Source organism: Myotis nattereri (assembly GCF_964212035.1).
Source record: "Myotis nattereri genome assembly, chromosome: 4".
Classification (NCBI taxonomy): Eukaryota; Metazoa; Chordata; class Mammalia; order Chiroptera; family Vespertilionidae; genus Myotis; species Myotis nattereri.
In genome coordinates this window covers 106,359,202-106,375,056 of record NC_138079.1, presented here as the reverse complement: position 1 = coordinate 106,375,056, position 15,855 = coordinate 106,359,202, and the positions used below count along the sequence as shown (strand labels likewise).

Below are 15,855 nucleotides of genomic sequence, written 5' to 3'. Positions count from 1 at the left end.
GCACCCCCACCCAGCACCCCACACCGAGCACCGCGCAGGCCGGCTGTCCCCTCCACGCTCGCACAGGGCCTGCTCCGGCCGACGTGGGTGGGAGGCCATCACAGCAGGACAACCTCGGCGTTCTCAGGGGGCCCCAGGCGCCCTGTCCCACTGCTCCTTGAGGAGGTGACTGTAGTCCCTGGTGGCCGGGCGCCTGCTTCTGGGACCGGTCGCGATCGTCACTTCCAGGTCACCATTGGCACTGCCAGGACACACACCTTGTCCATGTGCAGGCCAGGCGGGCGCTGAGGTTCCGCATGTGGCTTCCCGTTGCCCACCAGCAGCCAGCCGCCCGGCCACGGCGCCTGCATAGCCGCCGTGTAACCCCCACAGGAGAATGAGGACACGGAGCAGGCAGAGGACACCCACACGCCTCGGCCTCCCGGGCCTCGCGGGCCTCGCGGGTGCTGGGTGCCTCCCGCCCAGAAGCACACGGTGCCCCGCGCCACAGCTTAGGAAGTCATAGACAGAGGGCGCGGGACGCTGGTCGGAGGAGCTGTGGTCGGCAGGGGTGCAATAAAACTATGTTTTTAATAAATACACCAACATGGCTCAAAATTCAAAAGGTGTAACAATGCACACGGGGAACAGTTTCCCTCCCAGCCCTGCCCAGCCTCCGGAACCGCACCACCAGTCTCTCCAGATCCCCCCACTCCCCCCCACCCCCCGAGGCCCAGTGTGCGCACGCGTTTTCTCTAACGCATGAACTTTAAAAGCCAATGTCATCTCAAAACCGCACATAAAAATCAGCATCGCTCGCTTATGAATCGAAAGTAATGGTCAAAGTAAACACAATGAATAAAAGGAAAATGAAATTCCTGGATGACTTTGCATTTTAACGGGCGGAGCCTGAGCGGTGGGCTTTCCGCCGGGAGTCCCGCGGAGACTGTCTTCGGGCTGAGTCAGCGGCGAGGGCAGGACTGGGAAGGGAACGGCGTTCCCGCGTGAGTCACGGCTGCACGCCCAGGCTCTGCCCGCACAACGGCTCCCAGCTGGCAGGACATCCCTGCCTGGCCTGGCCCTGAGAGGCCCGCTGCTTGGTAGAATCAGCGTTGCCCCTTCCTCCCTGTGTTCCCTTCTCTGAGCATCGCCACCCTCGCTGGCTCTAAAGAGGAAACAGCGCTCAGTCCCCCCATAAGAGCGCAGGCCACCCACCGGGCGTCTCTGAGTCCTCGTCCCTCCACCTGGTGGACAGTCAGAGCAACTCACTCCCCAACACGGGGACACGGCAGGGAAGTATAAAGAAAAGCTAGGTCTCCAGGAATCCCGTGGGCGGCATGTTTTGACATTTCTTTTGTCTTTTTTTCAGGGGAGTTTTTTCTCATAATTGCAACCATGATGGATTTATAGTCTGATATAAGGCTTTGTGGTTTCTCACCTATTTCATGAGTATGTCCCATCTCATTAAAAACTCTTTTGCCGAAACCGGTTTGGCTCAGTGGATAGAGCATCGGCCTGCGGACTGGAGGGTCCCAGGTTCGATTCCGGTCAAGGGCATGTACCTGGGTTGCGGGCATATCCCCAGTGGGAGATGTGCAGGAGGCAGCTGACCGATGTTTCTCTCTCATCGATGTTTCTAGCTCTCTATCTCTCTCCCTTCCTCTCTGTAAAAAATCAATAAAATATATTTAAAAAAATAAATAAATAAATGTGCTAACACCAAAAAAAAAAAAAAAAAAAAACTCTTTGACATTATATCTCACACTATTTGGTTCACAAAGTTTCTCGATGGTTTAAAGGAAAAGGCAGCATGTGTACACGGTGGCAACTGTTTCTACCCCTTCAGCCAGGCCCTGGGCAACTGACCAGGGGCTGCTGCCTGACTCGCAAGGCCCTTCCAGGAACTCCCAGCTGTGCCAACCTTGCTAAACTTCCTCCTCAGCCTCTACTCTCAGGAAAAAGCTGGAAAAACAGTAGCAACAACTCAGATGTCTATGACGACCTTCCATTTTACTAGCACAGCATTCCCTCTGAGGATCTCAGATTCCCTGTCCCAGCCCCCGTGGCAAATGACTCCGAATTCTCTTACGATGGGGACAATATGTGATAGAAATGCTGCCCCACATTCTCTTTTGCTATATACTTTCATTGGTTTTGAGAGAGAGGAAGAGAGAAAGAGAAACATAATGTGAGAGCAGCCCATCCATCAGCTGCCTCCTGCACGCCCCCTACTGGGGATCGAGCCTGCAAGCTGGCCTGACCAGGAATCTACTGGTAACTTTTTGGTGCACAGGAGGAGGCATATATGCATAACCCATGGACACAGACAGTAGTGTGGTGAAGGCGGGAGGGGGGGGCGGTAGAGGGCAGAGGGGGGTCAATGGAGAAAAAGGGGGACATCTGTAATACTTTCAACAAAGAGATAAAAATTTTAAAAGAAAGATATTGTGATAGACCCCCAGCCAAGACAGCTGCCTACCGTCCTCTCTTTCCTCTACGTCACCCGAACCTGAAGGAGCCAGCCGAGCAGGGTGGGAGGGTTTGGGGGAAGGAGAGGCGTTGAAAGGAGAGTGAAAGACCAGATCCCTTCCACGTGGGGTCACTTTCAATTGGAGGTGCTGTTGAAGGTTTGAATTTTGCTGGACTGGACACTCTCATGGCTGAAAATGAGGCTGTTCTTCATGCTGGGATGACCTAAAGCTGAGTGACCCTCCAGAGCATGGCTGACCCACTGATAAACGGTACTGTCCTGATGTAGCCCTTCAAGCCCACCACTTCTTCCTCAAGTCCACCATCTAATGGTAATGCCATCCACATTTTAAAGGCACACATGCTAGGACACAGACTCTCCCCACACAGTATCCACCGAAGAGAGACCTTCGCACACGTGCACATAGAGGCGTGTGCAAGGACGCTCATTTCAGCAATGTTCGCAGGAACAAAGATAAGAAACAGGCAGCAATTAATCAGGGCATGATTAAGTAAGCAAAGGCACAGCCGTACGGTGGAACACTGCACGGGAATTAAAAAGGAGATTCGCGTAGAACGTGACACCATTTATAGAGAAAGAAAAACACGGTCGCATCTACTTTCGGTGGGACATAAGCATGTACAGGAAGTCCTGGCAAACCACTCACCAAACTGGCAACCGGGGAGACCAGAACTTGGGATGGGGCGCATGATCAGGGGACTGTCCCCTTATCCGTGAGATATCAAGTATAGCCATGCATTCTGTATATTTTAATTCTAAAAATAATTTTAAGAACTTACATACCTAAGGGTCTGGAAGTCTAGATCCAACAGCCAGCACCACCAATGCAAAACTTTATGGATTGCCCGGCTGGTGTGGCTCAGTGGTTGAGTGTCGACCTATGAACCAAGAGGTCATCATTTCCACTCCCAGTCAGAGCTTATGCCCCAGTTGCAGGCTTGATCCCCAGTGGTGGGGGGCGGGGGGGGCGCGCGTGCAGGAGGCAGCCGGTCGATGTCTCTCTCTCTCCCATCACTGTTTCTATCTCTACCTCTCTCCTATCCTCTCTCTAAAATCAATAAAAACATATTTTTTAAACTTTATGGATATTTCTTATTTAATCTTAAAAATCCATGCAAATTCTATATGCCATAATATGTTTGTTTTGATATGATCATATTTTCGATGTTTACTTATTGGTTAAATCAGGCAGCTTTCCTGCCGCCGCCATCACCGAGGAGAGGCAGTCTGGCGTAGTTGGTTCTCCAAGAGGCACCACGACGCGGACCCGGGTCCTCAGCTTGCACCACCATTGTTCCCTGGGGACACTGGAACCCAGGGGAAGAGGCAAGCAAGCCTAGGGGGGTGTTCGTTGTTTGGAGGCCTGGTGTTGTGAGGATGAGATAAATGAGAGTATTAGGTTATTGACGCATAACAAGCTCTCAATGTCTTTGCCCTTTAGCACGGCCCTGGCAGGTGCCAGTTTGCTCTGGTCCACCGGAAGTCAGGGCCCCCCTCCCCCCCGCCCCCCGCGGCCAGTTCTCTGGGATCCTAGTCTCCACAAGGGGGAAGTACTGAGTGCTGGAGGGACCCACTTCTGGGTTCCCATTTCACCTTCCCACTTTCTTTTTTTTTTTTAAACACATTCCATTGATTTTCTACAGAGAGGAAGGGAGAGGGACAGGGAGCTAGAAACGTTGATCAGCTGCCTCCTGCACACTCCCACTGGGGATGTGCCCGCAACCAAGGTACATGCCCTTGACTGGAATCGAACCGGGGACCCTTGAGTCCGCAGGCCGACGCTCTATCCACTGAGCCAAACTGGTCAGGGCCACCTTCCCACTTTCCCAGGGAGGTTCTGGCTGGGCCATGCAGCCGCCATCCAACAAGGAGCACTCCGATTAGCAGTTTTCCACAAACTGGCCCTCATGACTGCCTCCGGCTCGGGGACCTCATCTCTCACTCAGCCAGCCCTGGGCAAGGCTACAGGTCATTTCCCTCCATGCACACAGCTCGAGCCAGAGGGACCTCATGGTGGCTGGAAAAGGAAGTTTCCTCCGTAACTCCAACGAAGAGGAGCAAACGAGTGAGGGCGCAGCTGAGGAGCTGTGAACCCCGCGCCTGTGTCTGCTCAGCCAGCCTCGGAGCAGGCAGGGACACACACGCCTGGCCGGGCGGCTCTGGGGAGGAGCCCCACAGCAGTCACCTCCACCCCAGCCTCCCTCCTGCCTTCACTCGGGGTCGGACTGGCATCCCAGCTGTGGGCTCCGTCTCTTCCCAGCCGTCTTCCCTCGACAATCTTCGCACATGTGATCCCCCCTTGGCGTCTGCTTCTCAGGGTCCCCATTTCCTCAGAAAGGGGCTGTGGGCTCTTGGGCCACCCCCCCCCCCTCCAGCCTTCCCCCGACGCCATGACAGGGGCTCATTGCCGAGGGTGCCGTGTAAGGAGGTGCCGGGGTTAAGGGAGGGTGAGAAATGGTGTGCTCCCCAGAGAACTCAAGGGCGGATGGGAGGGCAGGGCCTCGGCGTGTAGGGGCAGGAGGGTGGCACGGGCCAGGCTGGAGAAGGGCAGGGCCCCTCGGATCCGAGCCAAAGACCGGCTTTCTCCTTAAGCAACAAGGAGCTGCTGAAAGCTTTGAGCTGCTGACTCACATGACCTCATTTGTGTTTTCAGGAAGATTTGCCGTGTGGAGGCTGAGGGCTGGGAGGGCAACAAGGAGGTTACTGCCTAAACCAGGTCACTTTCTCTTCACAGAGACTTCATGCGAAGGAGTCAGAGTGCAATCGCTTTTATTAGTGCTGCCGGGTTTTACAACCAAATAACCCATTTACTGAATTGTTTTATTTTCCAGCGTGAAAGAGGCCCTCGGTGAATCCTCTCTCCTGCGTCCCTGTCCCCGAGCCAGGCCCCAGCAGGCTTCCCTGAGGGACAGAGCCAGGGGTGCCCACCCACAGCCTTCCTTTGGCCCCATCTCTTAGTTCCATCATCCAAGGAAGTCCCCACTTTGGCACCAGTTGCCAGGGGTCCGCAGGCCTGTCACACATCAACAGGCAATGGTCCCAGGCCAGCGTCTCCCCTACGGTAGGAAGGGCAGCAGCCTCCAGGCCCACCTGCGAGTCCCCAGAGGCCCCTCAGCCTCAGGGGTTTCTCCAAAGCCCAGAAAGTGGTCTTGGAGCTAAAACCAAGAAGGTGTGAACCAGCAGGTAAGTGTGGGGCCAGCTCAGAGGGGTGGGGACTTCTATTCTCCACCAGCAGCGGGGCCTTCGGCGGGGGTAGCATCAGGCTCTTCTCTTGGGTGGCAACTGGGGGGTTTCCTCCAAGGCCCCGACATTCAGTGAGCACACTCCAGAGGGAACGGCAAACAAGGTGGGGCGGGTTTGTCCAGCCGGCACGGGCTCTGGCGGTTTTTAAACGGCTGTTGAATGGAGGAATGTGTTTGGGACGTTCTAGACCTGGTGGCTGATAGGATCTGAGCGTTGGCTCTGAGGGGGGCGCTGACTGAACAGATGGGTGCCCGGGCGCTTCTCCAGGGGTCAGCACCACCTGGGAACCTGTTAGAAAGGCACGTTTGGGACCCGCCTGAAAGGGGGCAGCAGTACAATGTGGGGAACCAGTGGTATTGTGAGAAATATGAATCCTGCTGTTAGCCATGATGCTTTGTCTGATTAGAGGAGGCACTGCCACCCTGGCTGGAGCTGCCCTGGAGGCGCAGCCTTCCTCCCCGTTTGGAGCTGCCTGTCATCATGGGAAGATGAACAAAGGTTTGTTACAGAAACCAGAGTGGCAGCCCTTGGAAGGTCCCCAGCCCTTTTGCTACCCACAGGCCTTTGCCGACCTCCAGCCTGCTCACCGGTTCACTGCCCACAGGCACTCCCTTTGGCTGTTTCCCCTGGACCCCCAGCCCCTGTGTCACTCAGCCCTGGGAAGACCCTAGTCCTTCTGCAGATCTGTCAGCTGCCCTTCTGCCTGCTTTCCCTCGTGCTTTTACTATATAAGCAGCCGGCTTATGGGGGGTGCAGAGCAGATTTCTGTGGCTGACCTGCTGCTCTCCCAGCTGCCGGCAGGACTGGAACAAACGCTCACGTATGATCAGCCCTGTCTCTGCTTCATAGTGACAGGCAGCAGGACCCACTGTCTGTCCGTTACACGCCCACACCTACTGCGCCACACTCAGCCGCCTGTGCTCCCACACGCGACTGCTGCGGCTCTGAAAGGGTGGGTTTGACCTGCTCCAGATGGAGACACTGAGCGGCTGGGGAGCCTGCCTGCTCCCCTTCCGGAGGAGGGAGGGGAAGCTGCAGCCCCCCACCCCCACCCCAGCGCCCAGCTCCTCCCCTCCCCAGGCTCCTGGCCCTTCTCCCTCCTCCCCTCCACCTCAGTTCTTCCTGGAACGCGTGCGTCTCCTGGTTCCCAAACTGGGGTTTCCTCGCGGACCTGACGTTAGACCCGCTGCCCCCCACCCCTCACCGCAGCCCCCCCTCCATGCCAATCCCCAGCTTCGCCAAACTCTCGGCGTCCCGCCCCCCGCCCCCCTCCCGGCAGGCAGCTCAGGCCTCCTGGCCCTCGGGCGCCACGAGCAGCAGCGGCTGCGCGTTCTTGCCCTTGTCGTGCCAGCACACGTCGAAGAAGGGGTACACGGGCCCCGGCAGGCGCTCGCGGAAGGCGAAGAGCAGCTCCAGCGCGTCCGCGTCGCTGGCGTCGTAGAAGGAGAGGACGCCGTCGCCGAAGCTGAGATAGACGCCCACGCGCGCCGGCCGCCGCTCCACGTGGCGCAGCGCGCGCGGCTCCTTGGCCTCCACGTGCGCCTCCAGGACCTTGCCCTCCCGCTGGCCGAGCAGCCAGAAGCCCTGCGAGGGCACGGTGTGCAGCCGCCCGCGGCGGCCGGCCTGCGCCGCCATCACGCCCAGCGCCCAGCGCGGCTTGTCGCCCACCGCCACCTCCCAGTAGTGCTCGCCCTCCGACAGCAGCTGCCGCGCCACCACCGCCACCGCCTTGTCGAACTGGCGCGGGTCCTCGCCGGCCGGCGGCGCCTTCTGCTCCGAGCACTCGGCGCGGCGGCCGCAGGAGGACAGCACCAGGCTCGGGTGGGCCGTGCTCGGGTCGAAGGTCAGCTCCTTCACTGCGGAGGGAGAGACCGCCAGGCCTGTCAGCCCCGAGCCGTTCCCCGCAGCCCACCGATGGGCCGCCTGGCCTCCTCCAACCCTCCCCGGCCCTCGGGGTGGGGGTGGGGGTGGGGGTGGGGGTGGGGGTGAGGGTGGGGGTGGGGGTGGGGTGGGGGTGGGGGTGGGGGTGGGGTCTGTCAGCCCCCGAGCCTTTCCCCGCAGCCCACCGATGGGCCGCCTGGCCTCCTCGAACCCTCGGGGTGGGGGTGGGGGTGGGGGTGGGGTGAACCCCCTGCGGACTGGCTTCGGCCACAGACTGCCCCCCCCCCCCCCCCCCCGAGCTGCAGTTTGCTCAGCTGTAAGCTGAGGCCCCGCTGCCTCCTTCCAGGCTGGGGTGGGTTGGGTCGGTCCAGGGCAGACAGCATCATCTAGGACCGGGTCCCGGGAGGAGATGGGAAGCCTGGCCCGCAGCGCCCGTCTCGCCGCTGTGTGACCTCAGTCAGTCTGTGGGCTCAGCCTTCTCTTGGATAAAACAGAGTCCCCCACCCCCATCCCCGCCGCATGTGCGTGCCCTGGAGCTCTGGAGGGGAGCCCCCAGGGGCTCAGCCATTGAGCCGTTCCAGCCACAGGCCACCAGAGTCAGTGTCCGGCCCAGGCCCGTGCCAGGGTTCCAGCTCTGCAGACCCTCAGGCCCCATTAGCAGGGATTATCCTCTCCACTGTCCACAGGGACAGAGCCTGGACAAGGAGCACACAGGGTTCAAACCCCGCGTCCCCTGCTGCCAGCAGCAGCACCTTCCTGTAAGCAGCATCCGCTCCCCTCCCCTGTCAGGCCCCCACCTATAAATCCCATGCCCTCAGGGGTCCTTCTCTTAGCAAGTGCAAGGGTACAGGGATACCCTAGAGCAGCGGTTCTCAACCTGGGGGTCGAACGCCCCTTTCACAGGGGCTGCCTAAGACCATCGGAAAACACATATATATAATTACATCTTGTTTTTGTGATGAATCACTGTGCTTTAATTATGTTCCATTTGTAGCAATGAAGTTGGGGGTCACCACCACGTGAGGAGCTGTATTAAAGGGCCGCGGCATTAGGAAGGTTGAGAACCACTGCCCTAGAGCAAGCATGTCAAACTCGCAGCCCGCAGGCCACATGCGGCCCACAACAAATATTTTTGCAGCCCAGCCAATATAACAGTATGTAAGAAACGTTTTAATAAAAATTTCATAACTTAATTTTTACACAATCCTGTTATACATAATCTATATATATATATATATATATATATATATATATATATATATATATATATATGGCTAATATGCTAAAGTGTCCAACCTTCCCGGTAATGATGTCACATGGCAATGCCTGGCTTCCTCTCCCTAGCAATGAGCCTCCTTCCAGTTTCTTCAGCCCAGGAATACAATTTGCTTTATAGCCAGGTGCAGACACTTCACACTTTAACCAAATGTCTGTGAAGCGTTTTCAGGTGCCTCATCTCATTTGATCCTCACAGAAGTCCTGGAACAGGTAGCCAGGAGACTCAGTGGAATCCTATTTTCTTTTCATTAGCCAGAAAATGGAGATTTAGAAAGCTTAGAAACTTGACCCGACTGAAAAGAAGTAAGAAATGGTGGAACTTGAAAATGACTTCAGGCTTTCTCACTGTGCAGAATATAGTCAAACACTGCTGCAGTTAAATATTTTACCCTTTGTTCTCCCTGCAAAATCTACAATAATAATCTGCTTCATGTTGATATTTACTGCTGTGTTGCTGACAATTGCCTGAAAGAGAAGTTTGGGTGTTTCACTGGCCTGGAAAAAGTTTAGCTAAATCAGAAAGGGGGTCTAATTAAGCACGTTTATTCTATATCTATAAAAGGCTAAGTTGACTTGCAGATGTAAAATACATATAAAGCTCTCGCTGGCACCAATCGCATGTGTGTGTTTCCATCTGTCATTGTCAATAGTGAATTTGGTTGACACTTCTATTACAGAGAAAGGGTGAGTATTGATATTAAAATATTTCTTCTAATTAATTTCCTTTTGATGTTCATGAATTTGTGCACCGGGCTACTAATTATTAATAATGAACTACAATGTTCACTAATGACTGATTACTATAATCGTGTTGCATTAATTTCCCTTACGCGCCTTACACGCAGGCACACCATTTCTCTCCACTAATACTAGCGGCGAATATTTTAGCAGCCGACTGCCACATCATTAGTCTTGGACTGACATGTTTGGTGTGCGAAACAGGAAATATTTCACTTTCAAAGAACAAGAAAAATAGGTTTATAAGCATGACACTTATTAATTTGTGCAGGTATTCAGTGTCTGGTAAGTTAATGTTCAAGCAAAAATATTAATTTTTATTAAAATGTTCTATTTTATGTTCACGACTACTCATTTAGTTCAGCCCTATGTATTCAGCATATCTCTACTGAAATAAACCTACGTCTCCATGAAAATTGAAGCTTTTGTTTCTTTGCGGCCCACATAAACTTAAACCTTGTTTATTTGGCCCGTGTTAGCCTTTGAGTTTGACATGCTTGCCCTAGAGCAGTGATGGCGAACCTTTTGAGCTCAGCGTGTCAGCATTTTGAAAAACCCTAACTTAACTCTGGTGCCGTGTCACATATAGAAATTTTTTGATATTTGCAACCATAATAAAACAAAGACATATTTTTGATGTTTATTTTATATATTTAAATGTCATTTAACAGCCGAAACCGGTTTGGCTCAGTGGATAGAGCGTCGGCTTGCGGACTGAAAGGTCCCAGGTTCGATTCCGGTCAAGGGCATGTACCTGGGTTGCAGGCACATCCCCAATGGGGGATGTGCAGGAGGCAGCTGATCGATGTTTCTCTCTCATCGATGTTTCTGGCTCTCTATCTCTCTCCCTTTCTCTCTGTGAAAAATCAATAAAATATATTTAAAAAAAAATAAAAAAAAATAAATGTCATTTAACAAAGAAAATCAACCAAAAAATGAGTTCGCGTGTCACCTCTGACACGCGTGTCATAGGTTTGCCATCACTGCTCTAGAGTCTAGAGGCAAAGGGGCAAGGGGCACCTTCTTCTGTGACCTTCTTCGCTGAGACCGGGAGGCCTCTCTGTGTGTAGCTGCGGCCTCCCATCACCCGCATGGTTACCAACATAACATGCCTCCCGTACCTGGCATCAGAGCACGGAACATCTTCCTCCACACCTGGAATTTGAAGTCATCTGAGATGACAGGCAGCTGGATGTCCAGACGGGCAGGCGGCGGGGACTCTGCCAGGATCTTCTGCAGCCTGGGGGGGGTGGGGGAGTGTCTGTGAGGGGACTTCCGGAGGAGGCATGGGGTGGGGGAGGGCAAGAAGCAGTGCCCAGAAGAGCGGACAAGGCTGTGGAGTTCCGGGACCTCTCCACATCATTCCTCTGCTGAATTTTCAGTTTGGAAAGATGGAAAGTTCTGGCCCCAGCGGGTGGCTCAGTTGGAGCGTTGTGCCATACACCAAAAGATTTCGGGTTCGATCCCCAGTCAGGGCCAGTACAGGAGGCAACCAAATGATGTTTCTCTCTCACATGGATGTGCTTCTCTCTCCCTCCCCATTTTCCCTCTCTACAATCAATAAACATACCCTTGAGTGATCATTATTTTAAGATGAAATGTTCTGGAGATGGATGGTGATGGTTGCATAACAACATGAATGTACTTAATGACACTGAATCGAAAATGTGCACTAAAACATGGTTTGCCACCGGGGTGGCTCAGTGGTTGAGCATCAACCCATGCATGCACTGGTTTGATTCCGGGTCAGGGCACATGCCCAGGTTGTGGGCTCGATGGCCAGTAGGGGGCGTGCAGGAGGCAGCCGATCCATGTCTCTCTCATCCATAATTCTATATCTCTCATCCTCTCTCTTCCTCTCTCTCTAAAATCAACAAAAACATATGTTTTAAAAATGGTTTAAATGGTCAATTTTACTTTGTGTACATTTTCCCACAAATTTTTTAAGTCTTTTGTTGGGATGAGGTCCAAGCCCCTCAGCTCTTCAGTTTTCCCAGTTGCCACACCAGCACACCTTCTCTCCCTCTTGCCTTCTCTCAATGCTCTTCCCCCAGCTCTTGACCTGGCTAACTCCAGCTCGCTCCTCCAGCGTCCAACTCTATCGTCCAGTCCAACTCTAACGCCCAACTCCGCTGCAAGGCCTGCCCCGGCCACCCACTGCTCTCCGGGCAGCACTGACCACAGTGATGTAGGTCTATGTCTCCGTCTCCCCGCACCCCCACCCCCCTCTGTCTGGGAGGTTCCTAAGAAGGACCCGATCACATTCATTTCTATGTTCAAAACAAAGTGCAGGGAAATCGCAGAGGACCGAATGGAATCGGCAGGCACACAGGCAGTAGCGGGTGAGCCAGCCAGTGTCCCTGAAGACCAGGGCAGGATGGGAAAGGGGCGGGGCCAGGATGATCGCACCTGCTGGTCACCAGGCAGTATTTCTGGAGAGAGAAAAAGAAAACGAGGTGAGGCAGGCAGGAAAGACTCTGGACACGACTGAGGATGGGGTGGGTGGACCAAGAATGCTGAGTATGGGGTCAGGAAAAATCAGAAAAGCCAAAAGAAACCCAGAATTCAAGGCCACCCCTAGCCCTTTATCCGTGTAAACTAGAAAAGGGACCCCTTCCTCAAGAAACAGCACTCTGTGGCAGAAGATTGTCCTGAGAAATAAGCAAACCCACAGCGTCTGTTATGTGAAGGGTCCCCCTTAGACATAGCGGCCTTGTGCAGCGTCCAGCCTAAGCAACATCCAGCAGTCCTGGGCCACCCCTCCTCCCCGTGTGACCCTGGCTGGTCCCTGCCCCTCTCTGGACCTCAGGGCCCCTGCCTGACCCTGGGATGAGCTCTCCGGGGCCTGGACCCGGGCCGAGGGGCAGCGAAGGAAGGTCACCCAAGCTCACCATGAGGAACTCAGTCTGCGGCTTGTCTGCCACCTCCTCCAGCACCTTCTCCATCTGCCGCAGCTGCTCCAGGTAAGAGTTCAGGCTCCCCAGCTCCTTCCGCAAGGCGACCCCCGCCTCGCCCCGCACCCGCTCTGCCTCCCGGTCCAAGGAGCCCTCCAGTGCAGACAGGAACAGCCGCATCTTGCCCAGCTGCTCGCCCACCGCCTCCTGGAACTGACGCACTGTCTCCTGTGGAGAAGGCAAGCCAAAGCCCTTGGCTGGGGAGGCCGAGCCCCGCCCCCCACCCCCAGGCTCTGCCACGCTGAGCCCTCACCTCCGCCTCCAAGAGCTGGTGCTCCAGCACAGCCACACTCTTCTCCTTGCGCGCACATGCCTCCTGCAGCTGCAGCTTCTGCTGGGGGAGCTGGGTCTGGGGGTGAGACAGAAAGAGGCGATGCTGCTGCTCCCCCACTGAACCCGCCCTCTGTGTCTCAGCCTCAAGGCCAGCTCCTCCTCCGGCCAAGCTGGCTCTGACCTTTCCCCAAACCCACGTGCAGGTCGCCAGGCCCTTGCCAGTTCTGGTCCTGATGCCTAGAGCGCCTGCCCCTCGACTTGCCTCTTCAGGGGAGGCCCTCCCCAGCCCCTTGGCAGTCAGCCCCCACCCCCACCCCCCTCAGGGCTTTGTGAGAAAGACACACACAATGTGCCTGGCTCTCCTCCACCAGCGGGAATGAAGCTGGCTGCAGGCTCCGGAGGGTGAGTGTAGGGTGTCTGCAGTAGAAACGCAACCTCCTCCGATTCCCGGACAACCTGGAGTTCCTAACACCTCCTGCCAAAGCCGCGCTGCGCTGGGGCTGCAGGGCCATGGGATCAGACAGGTCCAGTCCCGCCTCCACGGCTTCCACCTGCTGGGTCCCCTTCTGTGGGAACAGCCTGGCACCTCGCCTGACACCTGACGGCGCTACAGTGGCGGCCTCCTCCCACCCCCTAAGGGACCGGGGAGCCCCTCGGCGCCGGCGCCAATAGTCTCCTCCCCCGACGTCCTGGGAGCCACAGCCCCGCCTGCTGCAGGCCTGGGCCGGACGCGCCGTCGGAGGGAGCGGCAGAGCCATGGGGAAGAAGCGCGACGCCATCCTGGACGCGCTGGAGAACCTGACGGCGGACGAGCTCAAGAAGTTCAAGCTGAAGCTGGGGGCGGCGCCGCTGCGCGAAGGCTTCCGCCACATCCCGCGGGGCGCGCTCGGGCCGCTGGACGCCGTGGACCTCACCGACAAGCTGGTCGCCTTCTACTGCGAGGACTACGGCGCCGAGGTCACCGAGGCGGTGCTGCGCGACATGGGCATGCAGGAGGAGGCGGCGCGGCTGGGGGGCGCCGCGTGAGTTCCCGCGCCCGCCGGCGCCCCGGCTACTCCCGAGTCTCGGTACCCGGCCAAGGCGGGACCCGCTCCTCTTCCTCGCCAGAAACCCAGGGGTCCGGTCCCGCCCCGCCTTCCTGCTCCCTCCCCCACCCCCAAGCCCCCACCTCCCGCCAGCCTCTCCCTGCCTTTTCGGGCTGAGCGGATGCGGACCCTGGCATACTGCACCCGCCCCGCCTGCCCCTGGCGGCGCCCTGGGCTCCTGGGCCCCTGTCCCATTTCACGGACTCTGTTATCTCTTCGCAGATGAAAACGGACGAGGTCGGGAGCGGTACGGTTTTCAGCAGAGGTGAGCCTGGGCTGGGGGCTCCTGGCTTGGGGGGCTCCTGCACGGGCTGGGGAGACCGCCGCCGGCAGTGGCTGGACGGGAGGCCGGGCCGGGAGGGAAGGGGGGCTGGTCCTGCGGGAGCCTGAGGGCTGCGTCTACCCCGCTAGGAGTCCGGGCCGGAGAAGGGCAGTGCCGATGCGCGGGGGCTGGGACCACGCAGAAGCCCGCCGACACGAGTCCTGAGGCCGCGGCCACTCCTCCACCGCGGGACCCACGGCCGCTGCGCGCCTCCAGCCCCGCCCCCACCCCTCGCTCTGCCCCTGCACCAATAAAACCTTCGTGACAAACCTTCCTGACCTGTGTAGACACCTACCCTCTCGTGACTGGCCTCGCGTATGGCATGGGCGCGCCCGTGCGCGCCTGCGTCTCCATTTGCAAATGTGTCGGCCCTTTCCGGCCCCGTGGGGATCGCAAACCTCGGGCGCGCACAACTGTGTGTGGGCACTGCACGCGCTCAGGACTAACAGCTCCAACCGGTAAAACAGCCCTGACTTCATCCCGGTGCCCACTGGGCCTGCGCACCGAGCTGCGCGCCCAGGCGCCAGAAATCTAGGTTTGCGCCGAGCCATCCCACCAGGGCCCGCCCTGAGCGCCTCTTCAAAGCTTCCCTCTCGCCGCCCGCCTTCAGCTCGGGAGCCCCGCACGCCCCAGCCGCCTCCCCTCCCGCGCCCCCCACAACACCTGGCGCCTGGGGCCCTGAAGCTCAGAGACCAATCAATGCAGCAATCCCCCCTCCCCCCATGGGCCCTGCCCCATCCACCATCCCTTGACCGACCCGCCGGGCCCCGCACCTTGAGGCGCGCGTGGGCTTCAGCTGCGGGCAGCAGGCGGTGGCCGCGGTGGGAACCCAGCGAGGCGCACACGCCGCACACGAGCGCGCGGTCCTGCTCGCAGTAGATGCTGAGCGGGTCTAGGTGCTCCTCGCAGTGGCCCTGCGGCACCTGTGCCAGCCCCTCCACCAGGCGCGCCAGCTGCAGGTTGGTGCTGAGCGCCTGCGGCCGCGTGGGTGCCTGACAGGACGGGCAAGGCGCCGTGCCGTCCGCCCCCGGCTCCCCGGCCACTCGGCTCAGGCAGGCGCGGCAGAAGCTGTGGCCGCACTCTGCTGTCACCGGCGCATCGAACAGCTGCAAACACAGCGGGCAGGACAGCTCCTGGCGCAGGAGACCGGGCGCAGCCGACATGGCGGGCCTGGGTACAGGAGAGGTCAGTCAGGGAGGCTCAGCCCAGAAAGATCCCCCATCGGGGACGTTGTCTCAATCCCAGTTCCTAAACACAAGCCCGGGTTGCAGTCTTACCCACTGTCCTTCCCTGAGTTCGGCCCAGATTCTCCAAAGCCGTCTGCCGACCCTCCGCCCTCACCTCCCCAGGACCCCCAGCACTCCCCTCCCCGTTATCTCCAGGCCCACAGGACCCATGGACTCACACACAGGTCTGGTTGGAAATCACCGGCAAAAAGAGACTCCCAGGAGGCTCAGCCACAGTGAGGCCTAACTACGCGCTGGGGGTCAGGGTGGTGTCTGAAGACAGGTGAGAGGCAAGCGACCAGCTCAGAGCAGGGACGGGCGCTGGCACTCCCGGGGCAGCTAGCTGTGGACACCACAGCTGACGGGCTGCAGTGACTGGCAGAGG

At 57.5% G+C, this 15,855-nt stretch overlaps 2 protein-coding genes across 3 annotated transcripts; one reads left to right on the top strand and one right to left on the bottom strand.

The window, feature by feature from the left end:
• Positions 1-5,229: 5,229 nt before the first annotated feature.
• TRIM72 (tripartite motif containing 72) lies at positions 5,230-15,407 on the bottom strand (the record flags this gene model as incomplete). The annotated part of the gene is made up of 6 exons (XM_081088851.1): positions 5,230-7,569; positions 10,732-10,850; positions 12,020-12,042; positions 12,502-12,732; positions 12,818-12,913; positions 15,018-15,407. 6 exons carry the CDS (start codon positions 15,405-15,407, stop codon positions 6,998-7,000), a joined length of 1,431 nt encoding a protein of 476 aa, XP_080944977.1. The 3' UTR covers positions 5,230-6,997.
• PYDC1 (pyrin domain containing 1) lies at positions 13,542-14,510 on the top strand. 2 transcript variants are annotated; one of them, XM_081090380.1, is made up of 3 exons: positions 13,542-13,904; positions 14,145-14,187; positions 14,334-14,510. In XM_081090380.1, the coding sequence occupies exon 1, from the start codon at positions 13,594-13,596 to the stop codon at positions 13,861-13,863; it is 270 nt and encodes an 89-aa protein (XP_080946506.1). In that variant the 5' UTR covers positions 13,542-13,593; the 3' UTR covers positions 13,864-13,904; positions 14,145-14,187; positions 14,334-14,510. The 2 variants fall into 2 exon arrangements, with proteins under 2 accessions (XP_080946506.1, XP_080946505.1); XM_081090379.1 differs by having other exon boundaries at positions 13,593-13,859.
• Positions 15,408-15,855: the final 448 nt, after the last annotated feature.

What these genes read in the sequence shown, in the direction of transcription:
- PYDC1 (XM_081090380.1), top strand. Translation starts at nt 13,594, where the DNA reads ATGGGGAAGAAGCGCGACGCCATCCTGGACGCGCTGGAGAACCTGACG.